The sequence below is a fragment of the Trichomycterus rosablanca genome, chromosome 22, assembly GCF_030014385.1.
Source record: "Trichomycterus rosablanca isolate fTriRos1 chromosome 22, fTriRos1.hap1, whole genome shotgun sequence".
Classification (NCBI taxonomy): domain Eukaryota; kingdom Metazoa; phylum Chordata; class Actinopteri; order Siluriformes; family Trichomycteridae; genus Trichomycterus; species Trichomycterus rosablanca.
The window spans coordinates 6072814-6100629 of NC_086009.1; the positions used below are offsets into that span (position 1 = coordinate 6072814).

The following is a 27816-nucleotide window of genomic DNA, read 5'->3' on the forward strand; positions in this document are numbered from 1 at the left end:
ATGCAACTACACATTGACTTTTTGAACTGCAGAAAGACCTGGATCGCTCTCACACACCTAACGTACCTCTCTCTGTCTGTTACAGTGTGTACCGGTGTCTCTTGCCCTCCGGTATATGTCAGTGGGCTGGTCTCCCGTGCCTGCTGTGCTGATAATCAGTGTCTCTCTTTAGCTGGCTCAGTTCAGCAGGAACAGGGGCCTAGTCATGCCAGCATAGCCCCTGTGAGACATACATACCTCTCCAGGCACTCACTTCAGAATTTCTGCCACCTATTATCAGGTTAGCACATTCATACCTGGTTTTATGCAGTAAACTGCATACAAATTCAAGTTTTGCCAACAATATGTGAGTATATATGTCATGTGATTATACTGTCAACATTTATGGTGTAATCTAGTTATTACTAAAGCATGACCACACAATTGTAATTTTTACTGTTTTCTTTATGTCATCAATAAAACAAAAATATTTAAAGTCATTTTGAGTCTCTTGTTTTTGTGATCTGAAATAAATCCAAAGATGTATGATGTTAGTTACACTATATCTGAATGCTACCCACATTGAGCCTTTATAACACATTAATAAGCATTGCAGAATTGTTTTATAAAGCAATGCTGGAAAATTGATGAAGACATAATATTAAAACTTGTTAATTTTTAAAGGTTTTGTGCAGTATGTAACACAAAAGCAAAGTATTTCTTCTCATGATAAGCAGACTAAGATTGTGAATATAAATAGACAGCACTGTTATTTAATGATTATAATCTGAACTGACTATGTAGAGTAGATTCTCATATTTCGTATGTATTCAAGAAGGCAAAGCCAAATAAATAAATAAATAAATAATTATTTATTTATCATTATAACATTATGACCACCTTCCTAATATTGTGTTGGTCCCCCTTTTGCTGCCAAAACAGCCCTGACCTGTCGAGGCATGGAGTCTGACACCTTTCTATCAGAACCAGCATTAACTTCCTCAGCAATTTGAGCTGCAGTAGCTCGTCTGTTGGATTGGACCACACGGGCCAGCCTTCGCTCCCCTTATGCATCAATGAGCCTTGGCCACCCATGACCCTGTTGCCGCTTTACCACTGTTCCTTACTTGGACCACTTTTGATAGATACTGACCACTGCAGACCGGGAACACCCTACAAGAGCTGCAGTTTTGGAGATGCTCTGACCCAGTCGTCTAGCCATCACAATTTGGCCCTTGTCAAACTCGCTCAAATCCTCACACTCGCCCATTTTTCCTGCTTCTAACACATCGACTTTGAGGATAAAATGTTCACTTGCTGGCTAATATATCCCATCCACTAACAGGTGCCATGATGAAGAGATAATCATTGTTATTCACTTCACCTGTCAGTGGTCATAATGTTATGCCTAGTCGGTGTATATATTCTATATTCTAATATATATTCTATATTCTAATATTCGGTCATAATGTTTGCACATATAGCATTGTTAAAAAAAAACACTAATCTATATAAATCCTTTAAAATTCAATAAACTAAATGTTTTTAAATTTCATAACACTTTAATTAAGTGAAAATATGATATGACAAAATGTGATCTGCAAAAGTTACGCACATTTAATATTTCAGATTTTTTTTTTCAGTGTGTTAAAAATGATATATTTAAGTTTGTCCTCTGCAGAGGATGTGTTTAATTTTTATTAAGAAAACTGACTACACATGAAGTGTTATTGTAGTAGATTTTATATTTTGAACAGTCAGACTCTAATAAAAAATTAATCTACTGATGTACATCTTGACATAAATTCAGATTCCTCCAGCATTACCTAATAAATGCTTTTTATGCAAAGCTGTTGCCCCAGTACGGGTACCATTTAAGGCTAAATCTTCCTGCCACAATGTTTTGCGTCTTGCATTTTAAAAGCATTTTCCTCTATTAACAGCCACGGTGATGCCAGTAAAAAACCTCAATAGTCCAAAACCATGAGCCAAAGCAACATCGATCCCTTGATGTGACCATGGAAACCAAAGAACACAAGCACGCATTTACATGTCGGCTCACCAAAGAAAGAGGAAGTGACGGTTGTGTTTGAAAATAAAGCCACACTGACTAATTTCTGGACTGGGTCACTGAATCCTGAATCAACAAAGCTCCATGTATACATGCATATATGACTGTGTAGACAGAAAAGAGTAATAGCTGAGATAGACCAGACGTAGATAAGACAGATAAAACTAGAATATAAAATGGATGTAAAACATAGATAATGTTGTGTGGAATTGTTTGCATCTGCAGATCTATCACTATAGTAAGGAAACAGAAACTCTGAGCTGATGACATTCATTCATGCGGTCAGTGATTTACAAATCCTGTTTCTGGAAAAGTTCGAACAAAAGTTCGGACATTTGCAAAAAAAAACAGCAATTCGTATCCTCATTCTTGCCTGATACGAGACTTCAACTGCTCGAGAATCAGTATTGGTGACTGTCTGATTCTCCTTTGATAATACACCATACATATTCAATAACATGCTGAACTGCAGGCAGGCCAGTCAAGCACATACACTAAGTGTCTACAAAGCTGCGCTGTTGTAGAGTGTGCAGAATGAGGTGTGGCATTGTTCTGCTTGATTAACTTTGGACTTTGGAAGGTTACTGCGGTAATGGTATTTTTACACACATGGCACCTCCATACCATGACAGATGGTGGCTTTTGCACCTTTGGCTAATGAGTTTGAATGGTCCTTTTTGTCTTTGGCACTGAGATCTTAATGTCTCTAAACACAATTCCGCTTTCCATCAATCTGAAATGAGTTTCAGATTGCATTTCTTGATGCAGCGGCTTTAAATAAAGTTTTATTGCATTTTGTGAAATGTCCCAAGAGTCTTTTATTCTCCACCCGAACACTTGGTTAATCTTTTTACAGAGTAATCTAGCACCATTTTAATGCATGACCATTTTAATTCGGGTTCAGATCATATTTTTAGGATGTTTATGAAAGCATTGCTAATGACCAAAAATACCGCACTGCCCTTTTAAGTACATTCACTTTCCGTGAACATGGCCCTCGTACCACACGTTAAGGCCTGCTCTGTGATTAAAGCAGATCACTTGGCAGGATCATAGTTAGTGTTTTTTTGTACGGTGTCTTTGCCCAGACTTAAACAACAGTGTGTGATTAGGTGTAAGCAGCAGTAGAGACGGGAACATCCTCTATCCTGCAGGTGTGTGGGCAATCCTAATGTAAACGGTAAAGGAGGAAATGCTGCTGGAAGGATATTTGCTTGTACTAAAGTTGTCACCATAGTGACAAAAAAAAAAAGAAAATGATTGGGCCATCGGCGGGGGAGATGGCTACGTCTGTGTGGGGATTGACATCACTGTAGTTCCTGTTTCAAAGAAATTAATCTCATTCATTCACAACGTTTTTCTTTTGTTTCTGCTTTTTATTTTAATCTGTAGCACGCTTTCTATACACCACCCTGCACTGCTTATGATCTCTTTATTTTTTAGACAATAAAAAAAACCTTGCAAATGTGCAGAAGTGTTGCATTATTTAGTAGTCCATGTCTACTGTTCACATTTCTACAATCACATTCATGTACAATACACAATAAACTATATAATATAAATAGATGCTTCCAACTTTGTTGCAACACACTTCACAATTTTGTGGAAAGATTTTACTTTTTCGGCATTTAGCAGACGCTTTTATCCAATGCGATTTACAGTTGTGACAGTATGCAATCTAAGCAATTAGGGGTTAAGGGCCTTGTTCAAGGGCCCAACAGTGGCAACCTGGCAGTGGTGGGGCTTGAACCGGCAACCTTCTGATTACTGGTCCAGTACTTTAACCACTAGGCTACAGCTGCCCTATATTAGACTTGGCTACAAAGGGTGGAGTTCTAGTGGTTGGGTGTCCACATATTTTTGGCCATGTAGTGTACTTTTCCATAACTCAGGAATGTCACTAGGGACCCAATCTAAACAATTTTTAGGGAAGAAATTTGACTTCGAAGCTGCAGGAAAACAGGCAATACTGTCCAGTTTCAAGAAACTGTACATTACCATGAGATTAACGAGAGCAGGGAGCTGTGTGTATTTGTACATCTGTGCAGAAAACCATATTCGTGACAGTATTTTAAATTAGCACAGCTCTAAAAGTCTGGAAGACTTCAAATGTTATCTGTAGGTCTTTGTGTTCGGCTCACCGACACACCTGTTAACACCTCGTCCTCCCTGTGCCAAGGCGGGAATCACCATGGCAACACAACAGGGAAACAGAAGCAGCGATAAGGGGCGAGGACGTTGTTCTCTGAACAAACATCCCACACACACATCCACACCAAACTTCCAAACAGACAAGACCCCACCCTACAGCTGGATTATCCTGCGCTTTCCACCTTTCCCTTTCTCAAGCATTAACAGACATTGTAAGCACTAAGTATGCAGGGCAGAAAGCAAAACGGCACATTGTAACTGCATGAATACAACATATCATCTTTAGCGGGTGGCCTCTAAACACACCTAGCGGCTGTATTTGTCACCACTTAAAACAACCACACACACTGTGCAACCACAGAAAAATCTTCTTCATGCTCCTCAGTGCTGAGCTTTGTTAAAATTAAATTTCACACCAATTGGGACTGTAAATTTGTGTGAGTGTAAAGCAATTGTACTGAAATGAGTTCCACTTCAAAGTCAGCCGAGAGACATCTGTTCCGAAGCTCTCTTCCGCTCGTCCTAATAAAGCATTCCGCAAACACCAGCTTTATCGTATAAAACGTAGGAAAAATCCATCCTGCCATCGGCCTGGGCCGGCTTACGTAGGCCGGGCCCTCGGCAAACATACACTACTCTAATGCAAACAGTGGCATCAGCAGAAGTGGCCCATTAGTGGTCAACTCAATGCAAAGCCACAGCCAGGGAGAGGTGGGGAGAGGGGCGGCGACTTACTGGAAACGACCAGAGCTGGGAAAAAATGAGCCAAGTTCCCACATTTAACGGTTTCAGTAAGCAGAAAACAACTTAAGCTTCTGGGTTTCTAGGGAAAAGACAGCTAGACAGTGACATATCCTGTAAAATATGTTTGGGAATGATTTGAAGGCACTAATTGGAGGGATTCAATATGCAAAGCATACTAATGATCATACATTGAATTTCACAGTTTTCATTCATCAGTTGCATTTAGATCCGGATCTAAAAAGAAAAAAAAAGAAAAGAAAATCGAAAATTACAACTGTAACACTAAATTCTGCTATAAGTTTAAATTTTGTTTAATTGCAGTCTTTTTGTTTCTATTCTTTTTTGGGGTGTAAATACTGTTGACCACTTATAAATGAATTTGAGGAGAAAACCATGAAGATTTATTTTCGACATTTTAGAATCACACAATATATTTTACACAACATGCACAAAAATAGGGTTTCAATTGTGTTTAAAATCAATACTTTCTATTCTATAAACAACACAGAGGTGAAAAACTTGACAGTGATTGCTCACCTACCTGCTGTTTTATCAACTTTTAATTATTTTTAACGGAATCTCGCCACTCTCTGGCAAAACTGCCTATACCACTAACGTTAGATCTGGCCCTGCTCGGGATAAGCATGTCTTATCTCTCATCAAGGCAGGCAGGTGTGGAAATGTAGGTAAATCATAAATATACTGTTAGACAAGAGTTTTGGTTTTGTTATTTAATACACTTCTTGTACAGAAAGTCTTTTGTCATCTGACTTTGTACTTATGAATATTTTAAAAGTATGTACGTAAAAGTTTAAAGAAAACAAACTGATACAGTTAAAAGTAAATATTAATTTAGTGAAAAAATGTTGTTGTGCAAGTTGTACCTGGATGCCTTATAAATAAGTCTTTTTCATGTAATATGCAATTCGCTGTGAAATTCTAAATGTAAGGTTTGTGTTTAGTGATTTAACGTTTTTCATTCACCTAGCATTCAAGGGTCTTACAATTAATGGTTAATTTGCACTGAGACGATCCTAGCAATCCTACAGCAATTTAGTTAGCAATCGGTTAGTCAAAATAATCAAGATGTTGAAGTCTAAAGCAGCTAAAAACACGACTCGAGTAGCTGAGTTTGGAAAACTCCCAACCAATTCTGTGAACGCTTGTGTCTAAACACTGTATTTGAGACGAAGCCTCACACCGTTGCTGGATGTTTTAGGTTTATATTCAGTCGTTAAGAAAGGCTGTGATGTGTATTATAGCTTCCATTTATTCTATCCTTCAATTTATGAGTGTAATTTAATGGCCGTGAAATGTGGCACTTTTCTTAAAAAAATCTGTGAAATCTGTAAAAAAACACACACCACTGGTTAGGGAGATTTTACACAACGAATAGCGATCATGATCAGTAACAGTTACAGTAAACAACTGCACCAGAATAAGCTCTGTTCCCACACCCCAAGCAAAACTCCTCTGCCGAAAATCAAGCCAAGATAGGCCTCTAAAATCTGCCTGCAAGATTTGGAAAGATAAAAAAATTGGTCAGATGTAAAAAAAATAAAAAATAATAAATAAAATAGTATTAGTTAAAAAAAAAAAAAAAAAAAATTAAATTAAAATGGAGAAGGTTGACTTTCGTATAATATTCCAAAAACAACAATACACGTCATGGTACGAAACATAAATTAGAAACAGTAAAATCAGGACATGAACACGCCCCAAACATAAAACCAAAACAACTCAAGATTTGTTTCTGAAAACGAAGGTGAAAACACAAGCCCAGCCTAATGACATAAATCCTGTTGTTAATGTGGTATGCATTCCAGACAAACGATTTAGTGTGATGAAAGAATGGCAAATCTTAGCAGCCGCTGCAGTACTACTGCACCCAAAATGAATTAATTAAAAACAGAAACTAATAAAAAAAAGTGTCTACATGTTAAACAGGTAAATCAGAGGTTACCACAGGTATGGAAAATCCAACAGCAAGGCAGCCAGACTTACATTACAGACACTTGGCTGAACACCATGCTTTCATTCCAGACTGATTGAGCTCAGACACTCTTTTAGCCCCACTTTCACTCCTGTCAACACCAACTTTCTCACATTATCTACCCACAATATCTGCAGACAAGCACACACAAACACCAGCTTTGTATTTTCTACCTAATACTAGACGAGCACACAAACACACCCCTTTAACAGTGAATTAAATAAATGATTGTATTGAATGAATGATTCTGCTCCTGTTAGAGGTCATGACAGTGGATCACATTTTTGATGTGTTTTTACGCCGGATGCCGCTCTTGATGGAAACCCTCCTATTTATCAAGGCTTGGGACTGACAATAAGGTTGCACTGATATGTTCCCCCAATGGCTAGTTCCAAATACCACCATGCACCTTCTGTATTTGTGAGTCCAATTTGGCATTCACACCCCCGGAAATCAGACACTTCTGTTTCCAGCAGCGCCACACATGTTCACTACCTTCAACAGTGTACTGACAGAGGTTAAGTAAGGTGCTTCTTCAATACCTGTATCAGGTCTATTAAGTTCTACAGTAAAACAGATGGCGTTGAAGTCTGTGCCCTCAAGGACATTCAAGTGCTTATACAAAGGACGATGACTGCCGATAAACAAGATTCTGTCTGCAGTGGTAAAACGTTTATTAACTGGGTCAAAAAGGTCACCCAACACCAAATGAACCCTCACTGTAAGCTAGAATTTAACCATTTTCGTTTAATACACTTCAGTGCATGTATTTAACTAACCGATTACTACAGCAAAGGGTCTGATTACTTTTGTTAATAAGGGATTTCGTTTCATTGGTTTTATAGTTCTTAAAAACAAATGCAACACTCACATTACAATCAGATACATTAGGAATTGTTTAACAACCTGAATTATAACCAACGAAGTTTGAGTCGAAAGAATCGACTCAATGAGTCAACACATTTGGACCAGCTAAGCAGTCAAAAAAGCAGCTACTTAAAGAACAGTTTGGAAGCTGACAGAGTCGACTCTTACTGCTGAACTGATAATATAAATAACTGCTGAACTGCTGAAATAAAACGACTCACTGTAAAGAGCCGAAAATCAAAACGCGTGGGTCTAATGTAAGTGTGTGGGTCTACAGAGTAAGTGGTGCAAGAGCGTCATCTATTGGCAAAATACTGATACTACAGAAACACAAGCAGATGCATTGTCTGGATAGGGTGGTAGTGTTTCCCACGAGCTTGTGGGGTCTAAATAAGGCTTCAAATATAAATCATGGTCTGGGTTTCCAACCAGTACCAATAGACATCAGCTGTAATATATCATAACCACATACAAAGCATTAGGAGACCACGCCATAAAGTTAAAATTAAATAAACTGAATTTTATGTAAGGAAAAATTTACATTACTCTTTTTTTATTTAGCAAGGGACAAAGTAACACTTTACTAAATATTGTTTTTATTTATATGCGAAACTTATTGGAACATACATATTGGAAAAAGTAGAATATATATGTATAGTCTAATATAGTATATATTTATAGTATACTGTATAATAGCAATGGTAAAGGTGCCCTTGTTTGCACATGCCACAGTTTATGCTTTATTTCTCCATATTCTTCCATTAAAATGCACAGAATTTTGTTTTTAGAGGTGATGTGTTGAGTTTTTCTCTCTAAACATACAGGTTATTAAAACTCCATACTACATGCTAGCCAAATACATGCTAACAAGTTGCTGTAGCAGCAAAAGATAAAAACAATGACTGATGACTTTATATGATTTGTGCAGCTTATTTCATTCTTTAACAAACTTTTCATTTATATACAGCATAACAATATAAAGAACTTGAGTAATTAAATTCTTTTCACTCTAAAAACAGACAGTGGAAAGTCAAAAACAATGAGTGAAACAAAAAGATAGTGCTAACAAAATAACCTATTAAGATCAATAATACATTAATAAATAAGAATAAAATAAAGATTAAACAAGTAGTTGAAACCAGGTAGACAAACAGACACAAAAAAGAAAATAAAAACAGAAGAATGATGGAGGGACGGAACGTGAAAGATGAGCGAACAATTAATCGCTCTTTTTATCAACTGTCAATCGGGCCGCTTGTTGTGCAAAAGTTTCAGCCACCAGCAGAGGGAAGATTATAGAGGCATCTGCATAGACCTACCAAAACACAACGCAGATACCAAGGGCATATTAGTACAGATGTACAACCAATAGTCATTATATAGTATCAATAGTACTTGCACACATATACACAAATCGCCAATGCCACTTCCTGAAAACAAGCTGAAAAGTGGACTAATGTGACCACAGCACATGTTCTCTGTTTCACTGCGTAATAGTTTCAGATTGCCTTTCTTGCAGTGGTGGACAGTGTCGAGTGAATGGTTTTGCGAAGAACTTTTGAGCCCATGTGGCTGTATTTATTACACATTTAACAGAAGTTTCTAATCTTGTCCCACACAGATTGAGATTTCATTTGATTCCCTGAATCTTTTCACAATATTATGTATGGTAGATGGTGAAAGACCAAGAGAAGGAACAATTCAGTTTCCATAAATAGGGTTTAAAATAAAAATAAAAATGAAATACACACATTGTCCCTTACTCTGATTGAAGCAAATCAATCAAGACAAGTCACACCTTCAACTCTCATATTTGCTACAAGCTAGCACAACACTTACACATCAGAACAATAGCAGTCCTCAACTTGTTATTAGCAAAACAACATGCAAGTTAATCACAACACACAGTGAACTGTTCTATATATGCTAAAGTGCCAGAAGTAGGTGGACACACGACCATGAGCTTGTTGGATATCCCATTTCAAAACCATTTCCATTAATATTTCCATACCAGCCTTCATTATGCTAGAAAGGCTTTTCACAAGGGTTTGTAAGCTTGGGGTATTTGGCAATTAAAGCAGTAGACTGCTGAAGAAATACATTTAAAGAAGTTAAAGTAGCCCACATGGAAGCAAAAAAAGAGATATTATTTTTACTATATATTAAAAGCAACAGGATATTTTTGTGGAAAGCATTTTTGAGGGCACACAGTGAGTGGTTCTGACACAAACATTACAACAGCCGGGATGAAGTAGCTGTATGAAAAGCAAGAGGGACAAAAAGCCAGAATGCAACTACTACAACTGTGAGGTAATGTGAGTGTTGCACAGGGATGTAGGGATTAACTCATAACAGACATACTAAAGAATGAGACACTCCATGCTTCCACTAGTGGAGAAACATCTGCTCACAAATGTGAGTGAACAGGTCCATGAGGTTATTAACATAAAAAAATAAAGGATATTTTACAAGGGTGAAAAGCAGCTTTTAACGGTGAAAAAGAGGAGAAAACAGCACTAGAAACTTTTAGAATAATAAAAAAAATAGAGGATTTAAATTATGGAGGCTTTTTAATGAAAGATTTAGGCTGTCTGATAGGAAAAAAAAGAAGTAGAATTCATAAAAGTAAAAAAGTACAGTAAAAGTTCAAATACAGAAATTTTGCTAACCATATGGTTTGGTCCTCACTCATTTTTATAAAACAGGAATCCACTTGGAATTCAGCAAACCTTAGAAAATGCTACTATATAAACAGACAAACTTGTGGTGTGATTTAAATTGTTTAAAGAGAAGAAGACAAAAATTCCTTGCCATGTTTGTCACAAATGATTTTAAATATGTGATTTCACCTTATTTAACAAAAGGGAGCCTGTTTTGGATTCGCAAGGATTGAGGATCCACCCTCAATACAGGCTATCAAACTTAAATTGACAGGTTACCTTGACAGGTTTGGCATCCATACGGATTTTTCCCCAGGACACAGCCTCATCTGGTCTGGCTCCTGAATCTGATCCATCAAACTCCTGCCCCGTGTTCACATACACTGCAAAGTCTGCGCCGTTCCTCTGTAAGACAAAAAAGAGGGTTAAGTCCAGTATTTCTGAAATAAAACAATGCAAGTGATCCGTGTGCTTGCTGGTCTTTACACACCATTAGATTAGCATTTGAGATGTGATGCTTCACAAGGCCTCCTCCTAGTATGATCATACCAGTGTTCTTAGCAAACACGGCTTTAGAGTTCAACCTCCTGATATCTATGCAAAATAGAAAAAAAACAATTAACATGGATAAGAACTCATCATGCTCAAGCCATCCATTAATGGAAATGGACCTCCATGTGATAAATTTATAGTTCGTATAACTTGTTTTAAAAAGCAGGATGGTCAGGGTTGAACTTAAGCTAATGGCTCAGCAGAACAACCCTTTAATGGTCTCATCAAGAAAATAATGTTGAGGGTTAAGAAACTTGCTCAGGGCCCCAAAAGTGGTGGTGGTGAGGCTTGAACCGGCAACCTTATGATTACTAGTCGAGCATCTTAACCACTGAGCTACCACTGCCATATAGGTTAGACAGGCTGTTTTCTTAAAACCACAGTGTCATTATCAATATTTCTGAATTTAACACGTCAACCAAAGAGTAGACACGACCCAAACAAGATTATTTAAATACAGCTTATTTTAACCCAAGTATTTAAACTCAAAGTAAACTCAACCAACCATTAAAGGGTTAAACTGATCATGAAACAAATGCTGGGCCATAAGTGTATTTACAAAGTAGAAGTATCAAATACACTAGAATCTGTGTTTAAAGAGCATACCTTCCACAATGTCCAAGATCAGCCCTGGATTCTTATATGAATGGAAGTAGATCATATCGCCCAGCGAACCGTCTGTGATAGCGGGACTAAAAACTGGGATGTCATTCTAAAAAAAAAAATTTTTAAAGACAAAGTTAGAGAATTATTTTGTCACCTTTTAAAACTATTTTGTATATAAAAGCAAATATGGTTTAATTATGTTTGCTAGATTTATTATACATTCACATTGGCAGCAAGCTAGTAGGGTTGCCAGATTTCAGCCCGACAAACCAGCCATGAAGGAAGGTGTCATGGTTGGTTGATTTATATATTCATACCAGCCTGGCCTTGCTTTTTTCTGATACTGCTGGAGCTGTATTAATTTGACACGTTATAGTATATTGTTGCCAGGTTATCTACATTGGTTGTTAATGTAATTATAAAAATAAAAAAAACACACCCAGCATCCATAGAACATCCCGAGAGTGGGAGAAAATCTTGGAAGCTCACCAAATTGCTTCATTTTTACTATTTATTGTAAGCAGTTGCTCTACCTACTGGTCCAGCTGGTTTGTTACATCACTTCACTGCCAGTGTGAATGCAGCATTTTAGTTAAATTATGGTAAAAGATCAATAAACTTGTATCACACCTTATAAGCCCAGTAGCAGACAGACTCAGGGTTGTTGATTTCCTTGCCAAGTCTGTGGATCAGTTTTGAGGGAGTCCAGTGTGTGCCCTAAGTAGTAAACATAGAACATACCTTTATCTCTATTCAGGATTGTTTTCAGTATCTCTTAAAATAATTTATGTAATTTAGTTTTGATCACAAATAGCTCATAAAAATTAGCTTGTCTGACCTCTGTTTTCTGCTCTAGTACCATCTGGTCCAGGATGGGCATCAGCCAGTCCTCAAACTTACAGTAGTTATCATTGGGGACGAGGAGATTGCCAATTCTAAAATTAAAAAAAAGCATTGAATAAATAAATATGGCAACTAAAATACAAAACGTCAGTAGAAATAAAGAAACAGTAGAGTTGCATTTATGTAGGCCACAAAAAGCTTAATAAACAAACAGTATATAAACAGACTAATAAACTGGTGTATGCAAAAAGTACCATTGATAATGTTGTATGGTATGTAAACAGTGGCTTACCTGTTGATGCCCCTTTGTCTAAGCTCTTTTCCTGGAAGGTTGAACTCACCCAGGTAGGTGGGTGCCAAACATTTAATTAAATCTTCTTCAACACCACCTGCTGTGGTAACAACTACATCTACCTACATTAAAACATCAAATAACAAGGTCACACATATAGACACACTAAATTATAGGTAGAACTGGCTTACAAAAAAATCAGATCTGGAAACGTAGGGCAAAAACAGAAAGCTGAAGCAAGCAGACTTTACTGCTTTATATACCATCTTGTGCTGGACGAGGTAGCGAATGGACTCGCGGACACCAGAACTTATGAGGTTGGAGGTGTAGCCCAAGAAGATGGTACAACCTGAACAAGGCTGCTGAGAGTCCCCGGTGCCCTCCTGTTCCTCCACCAGCTCCAGACGCCGCTCAATCTAAAAGAGTAACAGCAAAACATTTTCATACATACATACAGGGGTTGGACAATGAAACTGAAACACCTGGTTTTAGACCAGAATAATTTATTAGTATGGTGTAGGGCCTCCTTTTGCGGCCAATACAGCGTCAATTCGTCTTGGAAATGACATATACAAGTCCTGCACAGTGGTCAGAGGGATTTTAAGCCATTCTTCTTGCAGGATAGTGGCCAGGTCACTACGTGATGCTGGTGGAGGAAAACGTTTCCTGACTCGCTTCTCCAAAACACCCCAAAGTGGCTCAATAATATTTAGATCTGGTGACTGTGCAGGCCATGGGAGATGTTCAACTTCACTTTCATGTTCATCAAACCAATCTTTCACCAGTCTTGCTGTGTGTATTGGTGCATTGTCATCCTGATACACGGCACCGCCATTGGATGCACATGGTCCTCCAGAATGGTTCGGTAGTCCTTGGCAGTGACGCGCCCATCTAGCACAAGTATTGGGCCAAGGGAATGCCATGATATGGCAGCCCAAACCATCACTGATCCACCCCCATGCTTCACTCTGGGCATGCAACAGTCTGGGTGGTACGCTTCTATGGGGCTTCTCCACACCGTAACTCTCCCGGATGTGGGGAAAACAGTAAAGGTGGACTCATCAGAGAACAATACATGTTTCACATTGTCCACAGCCCAAGATTTGCGCTCCTTGCACCATTGAAACCGACGTTTGGCATTGGCACGAGTGACCAAAGGTTTGGCTATAGCAGCCCGGCCGTGTATATTGACCCTGTGGAGCTCCCGACGGACAGTTCTGGTGGAAACAGGAGAGTTGAGGTGCACATTTAATTCTGTTTTTCCTTCAAAACTGTGCTCTTACCCTGCTAATTGAACCTTCACACTCTGCTCTTACTGGTGCAATGTGCAATTAATGAAGATTGGCCACCAGACTGGTCCAATTTAGCCATGAAACCTCCCACACTAAAATGACAGGTGTTTCAGTTTCATTGTCCAACCCCTGTACATAAAGTAAAAGAAAACATAAATAAAACTGTGAGAAGCACACTCTCCACTAGAGAAGGAAAAGCTGTTTGAACTTACCATCTTATTGATCTCCTGCACGGCCATTGCAAAGCTGCTGGCCTGGAAGCCTGTGGTGAGGTAGGAGCTCAGTAGCGCTCTGTGATCAACACCTTGGTTAAAATCATAACCTCTGATCTGTGGTAGATCCTCAGCCAGAGATTCACTTTTTAATAGGACAGCCTCTCTGGCGGTGGACAGGGCCTTATCTGCCATGATTACTAAAAAAACAAATAAAAATGTACAGCTTTTATAAATGGCAACTAGCAAGGGTTGGGCAATATGGCAAAAATACAGTGGTTTGAAAAAGTAATTGACCCTTTCTAGCTGTCCCATTTCTGTTATCATTGCATTGATGATAGGTGTAACTTTACACAATTTTCATAAATTTTACAATCTGACATGCATCTTTATGGCTGCCCCATGGTACAATATGTGCACAGAAACAATGGTTAGCTGTGCTTAGAAATTACACAGACAAAAAAGTTATAAGGTCCATGTAACTGGCTGAATGAGTATATCATTAATGTACAATTTAGCCTCTCAACTGATTGTGAAACAATGCTACATTTTTACAAAATATTTTGTAGTCGTGTTGGATACTTTTGTAGCAAACTTTAAATCTTTGTAATAGTATGCACTTTGCACACCATTTTGGATCAGTTGTGTGTTAATGTAAAGCCTCCTCAAAGGTCATAACAGTAGAGCAGTTTGGTCACCACATGAATCTCTGTCTGGTTTACTGGTATATTTAATTTAAACCAGCGGTTGACCGTGATTTTATTGCTGTCCAATAAACAAGAAGTGGGTAGTACAGGATGGTGTGTTGAGTAAAAGTAGCTTATCGCTATGACAACTTTGTCAGTCCTAAAACATGCTCTAGGTACCAAACACTGGCAAATACTATACAAAGCATTCATGGCTGAAAACTAAACACTGTCCTTAATGTTTCAGTACTCTAACATTGTTAGAATAAATACAAACATAAGTTACATTATTACACATATTACAAAAGCATGGCTTCGTATTAAGAGAATGCAGGTGCTAGACTGGCCTGCCTGCAGTCCAACACTGTCTTCTATTGAAAATGTGTGGCACATTATGAAGCACAAAATACAGTCCACAGACTTTTGACACTTTTAAGCACCTGATGTGTTCTATCAAGCCAACTTTAAATATCACTTCAATAACTTTTTTGAAAGGTAATGTAACACAATAATAAAATACAGCGTCACAACTTTTTATTGTGTAGTACTGGCATCAAATTTAGAATAAGCGCATGTAATTAAAAATGAAGTAGAAGAAAATAGCATGTTATTTAGTAAAGTATATACAGTAATTATTTATTTGGCATGTTGTTTAGTGCAGTAGTATGTTGTTTGGACAGCAACCACAACATTGCACCATGTTAAGGCTAATAGCACTATGTTATGGTTTGCCAGCTCAAAGCTTTAGTATTAAATGGGAATGTTAATGAAGTTGAATAATTAAGTTTATAAAGATATAAATTACCTGCTTATTCCGGTTAACAGACTTATTAATAGGAGCAGCAGCAGATACTAAATAAACCGCACTGCATTACACTGACTGCTCCGCTCTCCCCACGTTTTGCTTCGGTATACGGCATCCTCACAGGGACAAACCTCCTCAGTACAAAACGCGTTCTCTGAGTGGACCAAGGCTAATGTTTTTAGCAAAAATATTCGTATGGTTTTTGTATGTTGATTAAATATGATTAATAAATTATTTTATGTATTAATAAAATTTATTAGGATTTTCAACGTCATGTTTTACATTTCATTACATTTACACTATTTAGGAGACGCTTTTATCAAAAGCGACTTACAATGATGACTGAACACAATTTTTTTTGAGCAATTGAGGGTTAGGGGCCTTGCTCAGGAGCCCAACAGTGGCAACTTGGAAGTGGTGGGGCTTAAACCGCCAATCTTATGATTACTAATCCAGTACTGTAACCACTGAGCTACCACTGCCCTGTTTTACACACTTTGGTTACATTCATGACAGAACAGGTAATTACTGGTTACACAAGATTCATCAGTTCAAGTCTTTTAATGTCAAACACAGTCATGGACAATTCCGCATCTTCAATTCGCTTCCCTTGCATGTTTTTGGACTGTGAGAGGAAACCAGAGTGCCTGGAGTGCCTGGAGGAAGCCCACGCAGACACGGGGAGAACATGCAAACTCCACACAGAAAGGACCCAGACTGCCCCACCTGGGAATTGAACCCATTTATTTACTGAATCTTTCCTCATTTATTTAAACAAACCCTTCCTTTCTATTTTGGAGCTCGGAATACATCCTGGACAGGGTACTAATGCCTTGCAGGGCACCACACCTTCACTCTCACACCAAAGGGCAATGTAAAGGAGCCAATTCACCCTCATTATGTTTAAGGTAAAGAAGAAGAAATTGGGAAGGGGAGGGCTGATAAATAATATAAATACAATGCTTTCTATTGTTAATTGTATTTTATGTCCTGTACCACCCTAAAATTATCAAAAAATACACACACATACACACACACAAAACAGCATGTCAGCACAATACTTCATTCAGCCCCTGCAGGGATTTTCTTTTCTAAAAGTGTGTGATGTTGGCTTGATATTTCTACACCTGCCTTTATGACCTTTCAACTCAGCCACATCATAGGACACTTTGAAGTGTTCTTCACACGCACTGTAGGGAAAAGGCCAATTGAACCCAAGTTAAATAGCCATGAAAAGGTGGTCAGCACCTCTGCACGAGCCTACACAAACTTATCATCCCTAGAATAGCTACTCTGAATGCATGCAGCGAAACTTACCAATACATGAGGTTAAAGAAACACACTCAACGTTCTGGTAAATAAACTGAACCATTCACAGGACACGGTAGCATCAGAGAGAGACTTTTCTTCAACTGCTGGTTCTGGTTGTACGATGGAAGCTGGTAAAGTGTATAGTAGCACCACAGTGCTGCAAGCCCAAAAAGCTGTGGAGCAGCTGAGACTGGAGGCAAGTCTGGAAAGGATCAAGGTAAGCCAAAGGTGTGTGTTTACACTGTAAAACAGAACCTTATAATTTCATCTTTAAACCTGCTATTTGAAATATAAAGAACTTGCTGTATGTTGAATTGTATAAAGTTGGCCCAATAAACAAAGCTGATGATGTGTAATTTGTAATTTCCTTTTACATTAGTCAAGTATCCATCCATCTATCCATCTATATCTTATCTATTAGATCTCAGCAGCAGCTGCTCAGCTAGTGCAGTACTGTCAGGAGCACCGGCGTGGAGATCCACTCCTTACAGGAATTGCTGCCTCATCCAACCCCTTCAAAGACAAGAAAACATGTGTGCTACTCTGAGAAAACAAAGCAACCCAACACAATATAAACTGTTTAAAGGTGCACTGATTTAAATTTTGGCGCCAGTAAACAGATAGTAATTTTGTGTTCCCCATACAACTAGGGTGTAATACAATGCTACCCATTAAGCAAGGGAGTCTGTATTATTATTTGTAAGCAGTATAGATTTTGGTGGAATGGAGAACTCTTGGGGCATGTCTAAAATGTGACCAACAAAAGCACTGTAAACAAGCTCGATTTTCTAGTGTTGCTTTGATCAAAATGTTCTTCATATGTTTTTACATTACTTTAATATTAAAAAAGCAGTTAGGTGTTCTACATACTATATTTATATATAAAATCCATTTTGTTAGTTTTTATGTGGAGATTACTCCAAAAAGTAACTTACTAACTTTGTAAGTTATTGTGGATATTTACATATTTTGAGCAGAGTTTGTGTCTAAACTGTAGTGATGAATGAATTAAAAAAATCCCGTACCAATACTGATACTTTTTACTTATAAAAGCAGTTTATTTACTTTAATGTAGGGGAGAGAAGTGTCATGTTATTATTGATGATTTAATGTATCATAAATATACTTTGACCATTAATTATATTATTTAATAAAAAGTACGTTTACTACTATAATGAACCAAGTCTGAGGTTTTTGATCAGAAACAATTATACAACAACAAAGGTTTTCTGTTTTTGTAAAATAAACAAAATACACAAAATTATTAAATAACTTAACTTTATTTTCAGTTAGAGGTTTTTCAAACAATTGTATACAATAATAAAAATAAATGTCCTTCTTTCACTGCACTTCTCTGGCTTAGAAAAAATACACAAAATTATTACTGTGTTATTAATTATTACCCAAATAACTCATACACCATAAGTATTATTAAAAATACACAATAAAGACTTCTGGACCGTGTGCAGTACACTAACTATACGAAAGACATTACAGCTGTGAGTTAAGGTACAAGATCAACACCGGTACTTGTTAGCTTAGTCGCTAGTGTTAGCTGCTAAGCTAATTGCAGTGATTCCTACTTCTATAAGCACTCTGTATTTATAACTCTATCATGTTAATAGTGTAATACATTTTTGTCAATAGCTACTCTCAGTATAATTGTAGATAAATTCAGATGTTTAAAGCGGTTAGATTTCATTTCTGGATGTTTCACTTTCTCGTCACTTCACAGCGTATCACCACCAAGCGGCTAACTAACTCATACCAAAGAGTTGTGCTTGCCGGGTGAATAAATACGTACATTTTAAATAAAGACCAAATATATGTGTCCTTGTTCATTTAAAATTAAAAACAGATGCTAATCTGTTTACATTTAAAAGCACAAATTCAATAGAAACGAGCACTTATTCAGCAAAACACAGCAACACACGGAATGAGAGCCTCACTACGCATGCGCAGACGAAACAGAGCCTCACTACGCATGCTCCGATTCACGAAGCTGACCTACATCATGGGTAGTTTTCGTGAATTTGCGTAATCTACGCAAAGTGCGTAAAGTGCGTTCAAACTTCATCCAAGTATATTTTACACGATAATTTCCATAAAATTCCGGGAACGTTACTGGAACGTTACTTTAAACACATAAGAAAGAAAACCTTAAGGCAACTTTTAGATAACGTTCTCTGTTAGTTTTCATAAAACCATGAGAGAACGTTAGGTTTCATAGTTCCCGGAACGTTCCGGGAACAGCGCTGATTTTTTTAACGAAAATAGAACGTTACCATAACGTTATGGGATGGTTCCCTAAAAATAACCATAGGGGAACCAAAATCTAACGTTACGGGAACGTTCTGTGTTAGCTGGGAATATACAATAATATAAAACTAAATGTCCTCCTCTCTCTCTCTCTCTCTCTCTCTCTCTCTCTCTCTCTCTCTCTCTTTCAAGATTCAAGATTCAAGATTCAAAGTAGCTTTATTGGCATGACTGTAGGAAACAATGTTGCCAAAGCATTACAACGAAAATAACAGAATTACAAAAGAAGCAAAAGATGACAAAACAATAAACAATAAAAGTAAATAAAGATAAAATAAAAAAACAATAAAGATATTTTAGCAAATTTACAGGAATATATACAGACAATATATAACAATGTATTCTATAAACATATGTATATATACACAGAACTGTTCTGAAATCTCTCTCTCATGTGTTTGGTCTCTCGGTGCCTTTAGTCACGTGACGTGACGGTACCACAACAAAACACAGCAGATCAGGAGCGAGGTGAGCATGTAAGCTGTGAGAGGAGCTGCTGCTGTCTGTACACACATGATCTCTACTTTCTGATGAAACGAGAGAAACCGACTGAATGTAGCGGAGAAAAAGTACAACTGAAGTATCGATACTATCGATACTTGGATCGATCCGCCCACCCCTAGTAATAAGGTTAGAACAGCCGTGTGAAGGTGTCAATACCTAGCCTAGCCAACTAGTTCACCGCTGGGATACTGACTTAAACCCAAACTCATACACCTTCACTATTATTATTACGAAATAAATATACAATATAGACTTCTGAACCGTAAGACATTACAGCTGTGAATTTATATCCAAGGTAAACAACACATGTACTTGTTAGCTTAGTTGCTTGTGTTAGCTGCTAAGCTAATTGCAGAGATTTGTGCTTCTATAAGCACTCTGTATTTATAACTCTGTTATATTAATATTGTAATACATACGTTTTTGTAAGTAGCTGCTCTCAGTAGAGTTGTAGGTAAATTAAGATGTTTAAAGCGGTCCGATTTCTTGTTTCTGGTGCTTTACTTCCTCACAACGTTACCATCACAACTTATACCACGTAGTTGTGTTTGCTGGGTGAATAAATATGTAAATTTCTGATGTCATTTATAAGCACAAAGTCAAAAAAGGAGCACTTATTCATGAAAACACAAACGCAAGGCATGAGAGCCCCACTGCGCATGCGCCGATTCGTTTGCGTAGAATGCGTAAGATGCGTCCGTACTTTACGTACGGATAATTTACACTTATTTCCATAAATATTATTTCCTTATTTCTGAATGTGCAAAGTATGCAAAAACAATCTTTCAATGCCTACCAATGTACTAATATCTGTTATGATTTTAACAACATAACGTGACGATACAACAACAAAACACAGCAGAGCAGTGTGCATGTAAGATGTGAGCGGAGCGGCGTCTGTACAGACATGGTCTCTACTTTCTTATGAAACGGGAGAAACGTACTGAATGTAGTGGAAAAAAAGTAAAACTAAAGTATTGATCCGATTCCAATACCAGCGTTGATATTGATACTACTGATATTTGGACAGGTCCACCCACCCCTAGCATTTGATCACTGTAACCAAATAAATCATTATTCTTTATGGTTTTGACTTTACACAATCTTTATTAGATAAAATACACACAAACACACAAAGTTCAAGGTGACAAAATGATTGCCAGACTGATTGCACATAAGCTGCAGTAAAAGCAAAAGAATGTGGCTAAAATGACATCATTTTAAAAACAAGCATTATAAAGGAACTGTTAATTGTTAATTCAACATGTAAATAAAACCATTTTAAGTTTAATGCTGAAATTAAATATTGTGTTTAGTAATTTCTTCTAGTGTTTAATCTCCCAAGCTTTCAATGAGGTGAATTTCAATCCAGCTATGAAATAATTCATTACTATATGCTAAAGTAGCAGATGAAAGCTAGAGATGCTACCTATAATATGCTTTTTTGACAGAGCTTTAGCCCTTACATCTGAATAACTCTGTTACACTGTTGTTATAGAAGCACAAACGTTATTAGCAGTTATTTAAAATATGATAAATTACACTAGTCCACTAGTGCTGGGATCCAGGGTTCAAATCGCCAGCAGTGCTCAGCCGGTCAGGAGTCTACATACAGCTACGTCGGGGAAGGGTGAAGAGTTTTATGGAGGACCCAACCCTACAGTGACCCTGACCAGGATAAAGTAGTGGTAAAACATGAAATAAATAAAGAATAAAAAAAAGCATGAATAGTGAAATAAGTTGAAACACCCATGTACAACACTTTCAATACAATGTATGCACTGAGAAAAGGACAGAAATTATGTTTACTTGGCACTCACTTTTAATGGAAGCCTAAAGTCAGTTATTCAGTCAATCAGTGTTAGTACAACACATGCTTCGCTGTAGAACACTTCATACTGTGGCACAAAATGACCTACAGCTCTTGACAGATGTAAGTATAAATTTATTCACTGAGCCGCTGGCATATGACTGACTGATTGAAAATGACTATAATGAGCAGGCACACACACACAGACAACAGATAAACAAATAATATATGCTTGCGCATAAATCCACAATGTGAATGGTATATTCGAGTTTTAGTTTTAATATCCAGTCTGTGTCCATATTTAGTTTTTAAATATGCTACGTCAGAAATATTGTTCATGTTAATCACATGCATTACAAATAAAGCAGACAAAGGCATTGTACATTTTTATACATATATTACTAATCACTGAATCTGAAAGAAACAAAATTATTATTATTTTGCTAAATTAGCACTGCCTCTAAACCTCTGGTTTTAGTGCATGTGCAGATTCAAGGTGCAATAGATACTTCATCATAAATTAGCTAAAAGACATTTGTAACATAGTATTTTAACAACTAATAAACATAAGGATAAAGTTAGAAATGGAGTGACTTTGGCTAAATTGGTAAGGCAGCTCTCCAAAAAGCTGCTGCAGAGCATGACGTGATTGCTTAGCTGAGAGTTGTCAGTGTTTGGGCCTCCACACATCCACGTCTATATCACCAGAGGCTATCGCCAGCACATCAGCCTCCACACTCAACTACAGGACAGAGAGAAAGATGATAGTCTTTTAATATCAGACTACTGATTTAAAATTTGAGGAAGGAAGCCAAATCACAACAAGGTTGGACAGTACACCTACCCCGTTTAATCCTGCTTGATAATGAAGTGTACACAGAGTTTTTGGTGGCGCACAGGGAAGGTGAACCTACATCGAACCAGAGAACATAAAAGAAGTTAGCCATTGCCACCTCATGGAAAAGCAGCAATATGTATAAAATAACAATCTTAAACAAACAATAACAATGATAACAGAACCTTTATGGTACGATCAGAGGAGCATGTGTAGAGGGTCCCAGGTGAGTGATGGACACCTGTCACCAGTGAAGTGTGGCCGACGTTGAACTGGGCTATAGGCTTTAAGGAACCTTCGCTTAAGGAAAAAGTGTGGAGAAGTCCGTGGTTATCTCCTGCCCACACCTCATGTCCACTGTACGACATGGACAGCAAATAAGACTGCAGCTAGAGAAAAAAATACAGAGAGTCAGAAACTGAGAAAAAGAAAATCATTTATTAGTTCACATAGACTTGTTATTGTAGTAAATAAAGTATTTGGTATATTGTTAGTATATTGTTAGAAAGTATTTGGACCCCTTGACTTGCACAGTTGCTTGTGTTGTGGATTTGGTTCTGAATGAATCTCAAGCTCTTGGGTTTGAATCTTGCAGTGTTATTAAGCAGTGGAGGAGGTTACAGTTGGGGAATTGGACATTACTGGATTCAACCCTTTAGATTATCATCTATTTGACCAACTTTGCAGTACAGTGGGGAGCCTATAATGGCATGGGCAATGGTGAGAATTTACAACTACTTTGTCTTACGAAACAGTAAAGGTTGAATTTCCAACACATTAACACACACATATGATTCTAGTGTATTTAATCTAAAATATAGTTACTCAAACTAGTGATTGGTACTCCACTCTATATGGTATGGCAAAGTATAGGGGCATCTAAGCATGACTTTACTGGGCATCCAATTCCCAAACCATTAGCATTAATAAATTCTTTGTAGTCCCTTTGACTGCAATCATACACCTGGATTTAGGCAGTTTATCCCATTCTTTGTAGTATCCTCTTAAGTTTAGCCTGTTTATAAGCTTATTGGACACCCCATTCCCAAACCATGAACATAAATGCATTTTTGGCCTCTTGGCCTCTTTTGGCCATTTTTGGCCTCTCTGTAGGGCAGCTGTAGCCTAGTGGTTAAGGTACTGGACTAGTAATCAGAAGGTTGCCGGTTCAAGCCTCACCTCCGCAAGGTTGCAACTGTTGGGCCCTTAAGCAAGGCCCTTAACCCTCAATTGCTTAGACTGTATACTGTCACAACTGTAAGTCGCTTTGGATAAAAGCGTCTGCTAAATGCTGAAAATGTCAATGTCTTTTGTCTTGGCTATAGCAACTTTTATTTTTCTAAAGAAAAACCTTATTACAACCTATTTCAAAAGCTCATTCGAGAGGTCAGGCACTGATGTTGGATAAGGAGGCCAAACTAGCAATTAATGTTGCAATTTATCCCATAGGTTTTGCATGAGGTTGAGGTAAGGGTTAGGGCCACTGAAGTTCCTTTACACCAGCGACCATTTCTTAAAAAACCTCATTTCGAGTACCTGGACAGAGTCTTGCTGAAACAGGAAAGGTCTTAAATAGACTTTAGACTTAATATAAGTCTAAGATCTCTTGTAAATATACAGTGAACATGGCATACGTGTACCTGTACTTTCGTTAGGACTTTCCCGGCTCGCCGGTCATACACAGCCACCGTGTTGTCTTTGCTGCCGGACAGAATGTATTGTTCATCAGATGCCAGACTCAATACGGCATCACCATGGAGACGAAGGCTCTTCACCAGTGGCTGTGTCGCTGTGGTAGAGAAATGACATCACAGATTAATGCAATAACAGATGACATCATCAGAGACGAGAACAAGTACAGCAGTAACAGGAAGTTACACAAATTATGAACTTCTCTGTGGTAACAGCAAGAATGAGTACAAAGTGAGGTTGGCGTTGTAATGAGAGACCAATCACACGACGTGTCGTAAGACTAACATTAGAGATAAAAACTGACGTTTAGTTTTCAACCTTGTTTAATTAAAAGTCAAAGCCACCTTTCCTAAACCCAATAAAACACATCAGAAATACAGTAATAATTTACAAAAAATAAATAAATCATTGAACCTAGCATATATATTTAGGCCACTAACCTCTAGTATCATATATGCTGACTTTTTGATCATGTGATCCAGCAAACAGCATGTGTTGCTGACAGGAGAGACAGAGGACGGCAGCACGACTCTTCAGCACCATCCTCTCTGCCCCTCCGGCCTGTAGGTCCCACAGTTTCACAGAGCTGTCGAAGGAGCCAGAGGCCAGGAGATTACCGCTGGCTGCGAGACACCACACCCAGCCACGGTGTGTCGTGCTGAAGTTACCACGGGCTTTGAGCGTGTTCAGTAGAACCCCATTAGACCCACTGCGTACGTCCCACAGGTTCACGTTACGGTCTCTGGAGCCAGTGACACACACCAAGCCTTCGCCGCCAACCAGCAAGACGGCGTTAATGTCAGCAATGTGGCCTGATGAGAGTGTTATGTGCTCCAGAGAGTTCGTCCTTAAATCCACAATAAAAAAGAGGAAAAGTTAAAAATCACTTATATATCATAAATCAAATCTAAATCAGTTGTCGCCTAGAGGTTAAGGTACTGGACTAGTAATTAAAAGATCACTGGTTTAAGCCCCACCACTGCCAGGTTGCCACTGCTGGGCCCTTGAGTAAGGCCCTTAAACCTCAATTGCTTAGACAATGTACTGTCACAGTACTGTAAGTCCTTTTGGATAAAAGCTTCTGCTAAATGCCAAAAATGTAAAATAATAAAAATGTAACATGAGCACATACCTGCTGTCATCTTGACCACCCTCTTCAGCACCGTTTTCTCCTCCTTCCTCTCTAATGAGGACTACATCATTTCCTTGTTCTTCTCCTTCTCCAGGTCTTTCATGAGCTTCTTCTTCTAGCCTCATTTCCTCCACATCTTCATGCGCTGCACCGTTCACCAGCACCTCCGCTCCTTCTCCATTTGGTCTGTCAGCTCTGTCCTGCTCCATTTCCTCCTGTACCTCTCGTTCCTGCTCCACCCTGTGCGCCGTCTCCGCCTTCTCGTCCTCCTTCACCCACCACTCGATGAGCTGCTCCATTTCCAGGCACGCTGTGGACCAGTCAAAGTTCTCCCTCGGACAGACGGGAAACGAGCTCCGAGGGCCTGTGAGTCGATGAGCCCGGAGCTGCCAGGCTGAGGCGTCCTCTCCCACCTGCCCCAGAGCTCTGCACACCTGAGGGTGAAGGATTAGGCTTCAGAACAGCAAATAAACAACCAGTCTGAGCATAATGATCAAGCCTGAAGTTTACCTGAGGCAGGACATTGAGGATGCACTGTGCGGAGAGGTGTGAGGCTATTCTAGCAACCATCTCCCACGGCAGAGACAGTAAACCTAAGGGTGAAGGGTTTGTCTCTAAAGCGTAACTGCATGGTCTTAGGTTTAGTCTGTGGAAACAATTTAGCACTTTAAAGCAAACAGAACAGAGAAGGCAGAGTTACCAAAACAGATCCCATAGCTGCAGGTATCTCCCACTTTTTTTAAAGTTTGCTTCATGCCAGAGTATGTCACTATCTAGGTCAGTCTTAGCTTTCTTTAATATAGGATTGATGTTGGATAGAAAAAATTATAAAGATATACAGTATAAATAATACAAACCCTAGCTGACTGGAGTGAGGAATTGTGCTGCTGTGTAAACTCTGTTCTTCTTCCTCTGCTATTTCTCTCTGCTTCTCATCCTCCTGCATTCTGACCTGCGCCATTCACATCCACTCCACCCACTACAGACCAGAAGAACCAATACTTTTCCAGTCCTGTGGGATATATAGGAAGATTGCTTATATTTTTAAATCAAGTCACAAGTTTTCCAACATAGTAAGGTGTATGCATAGTAAGGCTTTGGTTTTCATTCATTTCTGCAGCTGTTTTTTTCTGTGATTAAATGTCTAAATAATCAGATACATTTAACAGTTGTTAAATAGCCAAAACTTTAAAAAAAAACTCTGGATGGTCAGATGTGCTCCAACACCCCTAAGATGTAACTGATACAGTTAAAAACAGGTTATTCAGGTACCAGCAAATACAAGTCTAGCATAAATTAGAAACTACTGGAACACAGATTGTCTTGTTTACATCCAAGCAAGTTTTATATCATCATGGGTTTTGAGCTATAAAGCGTTTTCTCTTAAACTGCAGCCTTTAAATCCTTGGTGATGTAAAGCTTGTTGAGGCGTAGAGTTTTACGTCTTGAACTACAAAAGCAGCTTTAACATGCTGCTGATGCCGGTGCCTCAACCTCCTCAGTAGATGTCACTGCTACAAAGACATGAAGGTCACTTCTCATTTGACCTTCCCCTTCCTCAGAGATGGTCACAGACGTATGTTGAGCACCCAACCAAGCTGATGGCATCATTAAAGCCTAAACCACATCAGATTCTGAAAAACTATCCCTATTTATATGGATGCTGGGTAAAGTCACCAGCTGTAGTTAATCATTCATTTATAAGGAATTATGTTATTCAGGACTTTAAGTTATTAAACTGTTGTATGTGTAGGTTTGAACTTTTCAGGCACAGAAAAAGATCAGTTACAGAAATCATTCTGTTCCTAACACACTACACTGTCATGACAGGCCAAAAACTTACATTTGCAAGTGTATGTAAAAGTTGAAGTGAACAGATGATCCATCCTGTCTGATACTCACCAGGTTACTGACTGCACAGCTCATCCATCTGTAACCATTACCTCATATATCCTTCAGTCACCAACATCCAGGATGCAAAATAAAATCAACTATATTTTAGTGATATTAATATCTATTTTATAGCAAGGTAAAATAACACATATTTGTAATAGGATTACAATTTGCTATAATTAAACTGGCACTGAAACATGACTTTATTCAGTCCCCATTAACAGCTTGTTGTTGTTTGAATTGTGTTTATATTCCGGCGCAGAACATTTTCGTCGTCAAAACACAATCCCAAAGCATGCTAAGATAAAAGTCTTACAAAGGAATAAAAAATTTAATCTAGCGCAAAAATAAATAACATGAATATGTCGGATTGTGGAATTTATTTATATATACTGATACAACATTAGCAATTAACCCTATCTGAACTGAATTTTTTACACGGCTCATATTTTGAACGATGTCTAAGGCTAAATATAAAATACCCTATTATTTTCTATCTTAGTACACTACATATGGAAATGAAAGTCATTGCTTTAGGTCCCTAAATAGTGCACTTCACATTCAATA

The 27816-nt window shown here is 38.1% G+C and overlaps 3 protein-coding genes across 4 annotated transcripts; 1 reads left to right on the plus strand and 2 right to left on the minus strand.

Annotated features, from left to right (window-relative positions):
• Nucleotides 1-8358: 8358 nt before the first annotated feature.
• On the minus strand, nucleotides 8359-17195 carry dhps (deoxyhypusine synthase). 2 transcript variants are annotated; one of them, XM_062985080.1, is made up of 10 exons: nucleotides 17071-17195; nucleotides 14263-14462; nucleotides 13022-13174; nucleotides 12759-12880; nucleotides 12462-12558; nucleotides 12254-12340; nucleotides 11624-11729; nucleotides 10956-11059; nucleotides 10745-10870; nucleotides 8359-9120 (listed from the first exon to the last, which is right to left on the minus strand). In XM_062985080.1, exons 1-10 carry the CDS (start codon nucleotides 17123-17125, stop codon nucleotides 9025-9027), a joined length of 1146 nt encoding a protein of 381 aa, XP_062841150.1. In that variant the 5' UTR covers nucleotides 17126-17195; the 3' UTR covers nucleotides 8359-9024. The 2 variants fall into 2 exon arrangements, with proteins under 2 accessions (XP_062841150.1, XP_062841151.1); XM_062985081.1 differs by lacking the exon at nucleotides 17071-17195 and adding an exon at nucleotides 15754-15843.
• Nucleotides 16585-17611, plus strand: gng14 (G protein subunit gamma 14). The gene is made up of 3 exons (XM_062985083.1): nucleotides 16585-16661; nucleotides 17132-17281; nucleotides 17486-17611. The coding sequence occupies exons 1-3, from the start codon at nucleotides 16653-16655 to the stop codon at nucleotides 17609-17611; spliced, it is 285 nt and encodes a 94-aa protein (XP_062841153.1). The 5' UTR covers nucleotides 16585-16652.
• Nucleotides 17612-21686: 4075 nt separating this feature from the next.
• fbxw9 (F-box and WD repeat domain containing 9) lies at nucleotides 21687-27452 on the minus strand. The gene is made up of 9 exons (XM_062985079.1): nucleotides 27259-27452; nucleotides 26214-26368; nucleotides 25867-26002; nucleotides 25357-25790; nucleotides 24665-25071; nucleotides 24173-24321; nucleotides 22718-22921; nucleotides 22542-22607; nucleotides 21687-22439 (listed from the first exon to the last, which is right to left on the minus strand). The coding sequence occupies exons 2-9, from the start codon at nucleotides 26315-26317 to the stop codon at nucleotides 22365-22367; spliced, it is 1575 nt and encodes a 524-aa protein (XP_062841149.1). The 5' UTR covers nucleotides 26318-26368; nucleotides 27259-27452; the 3' UTR covers nucleotides 21687-22364.
• Between the last annotated feature and the right edge of the window lie 364 nt (nucleotides 27453-27816).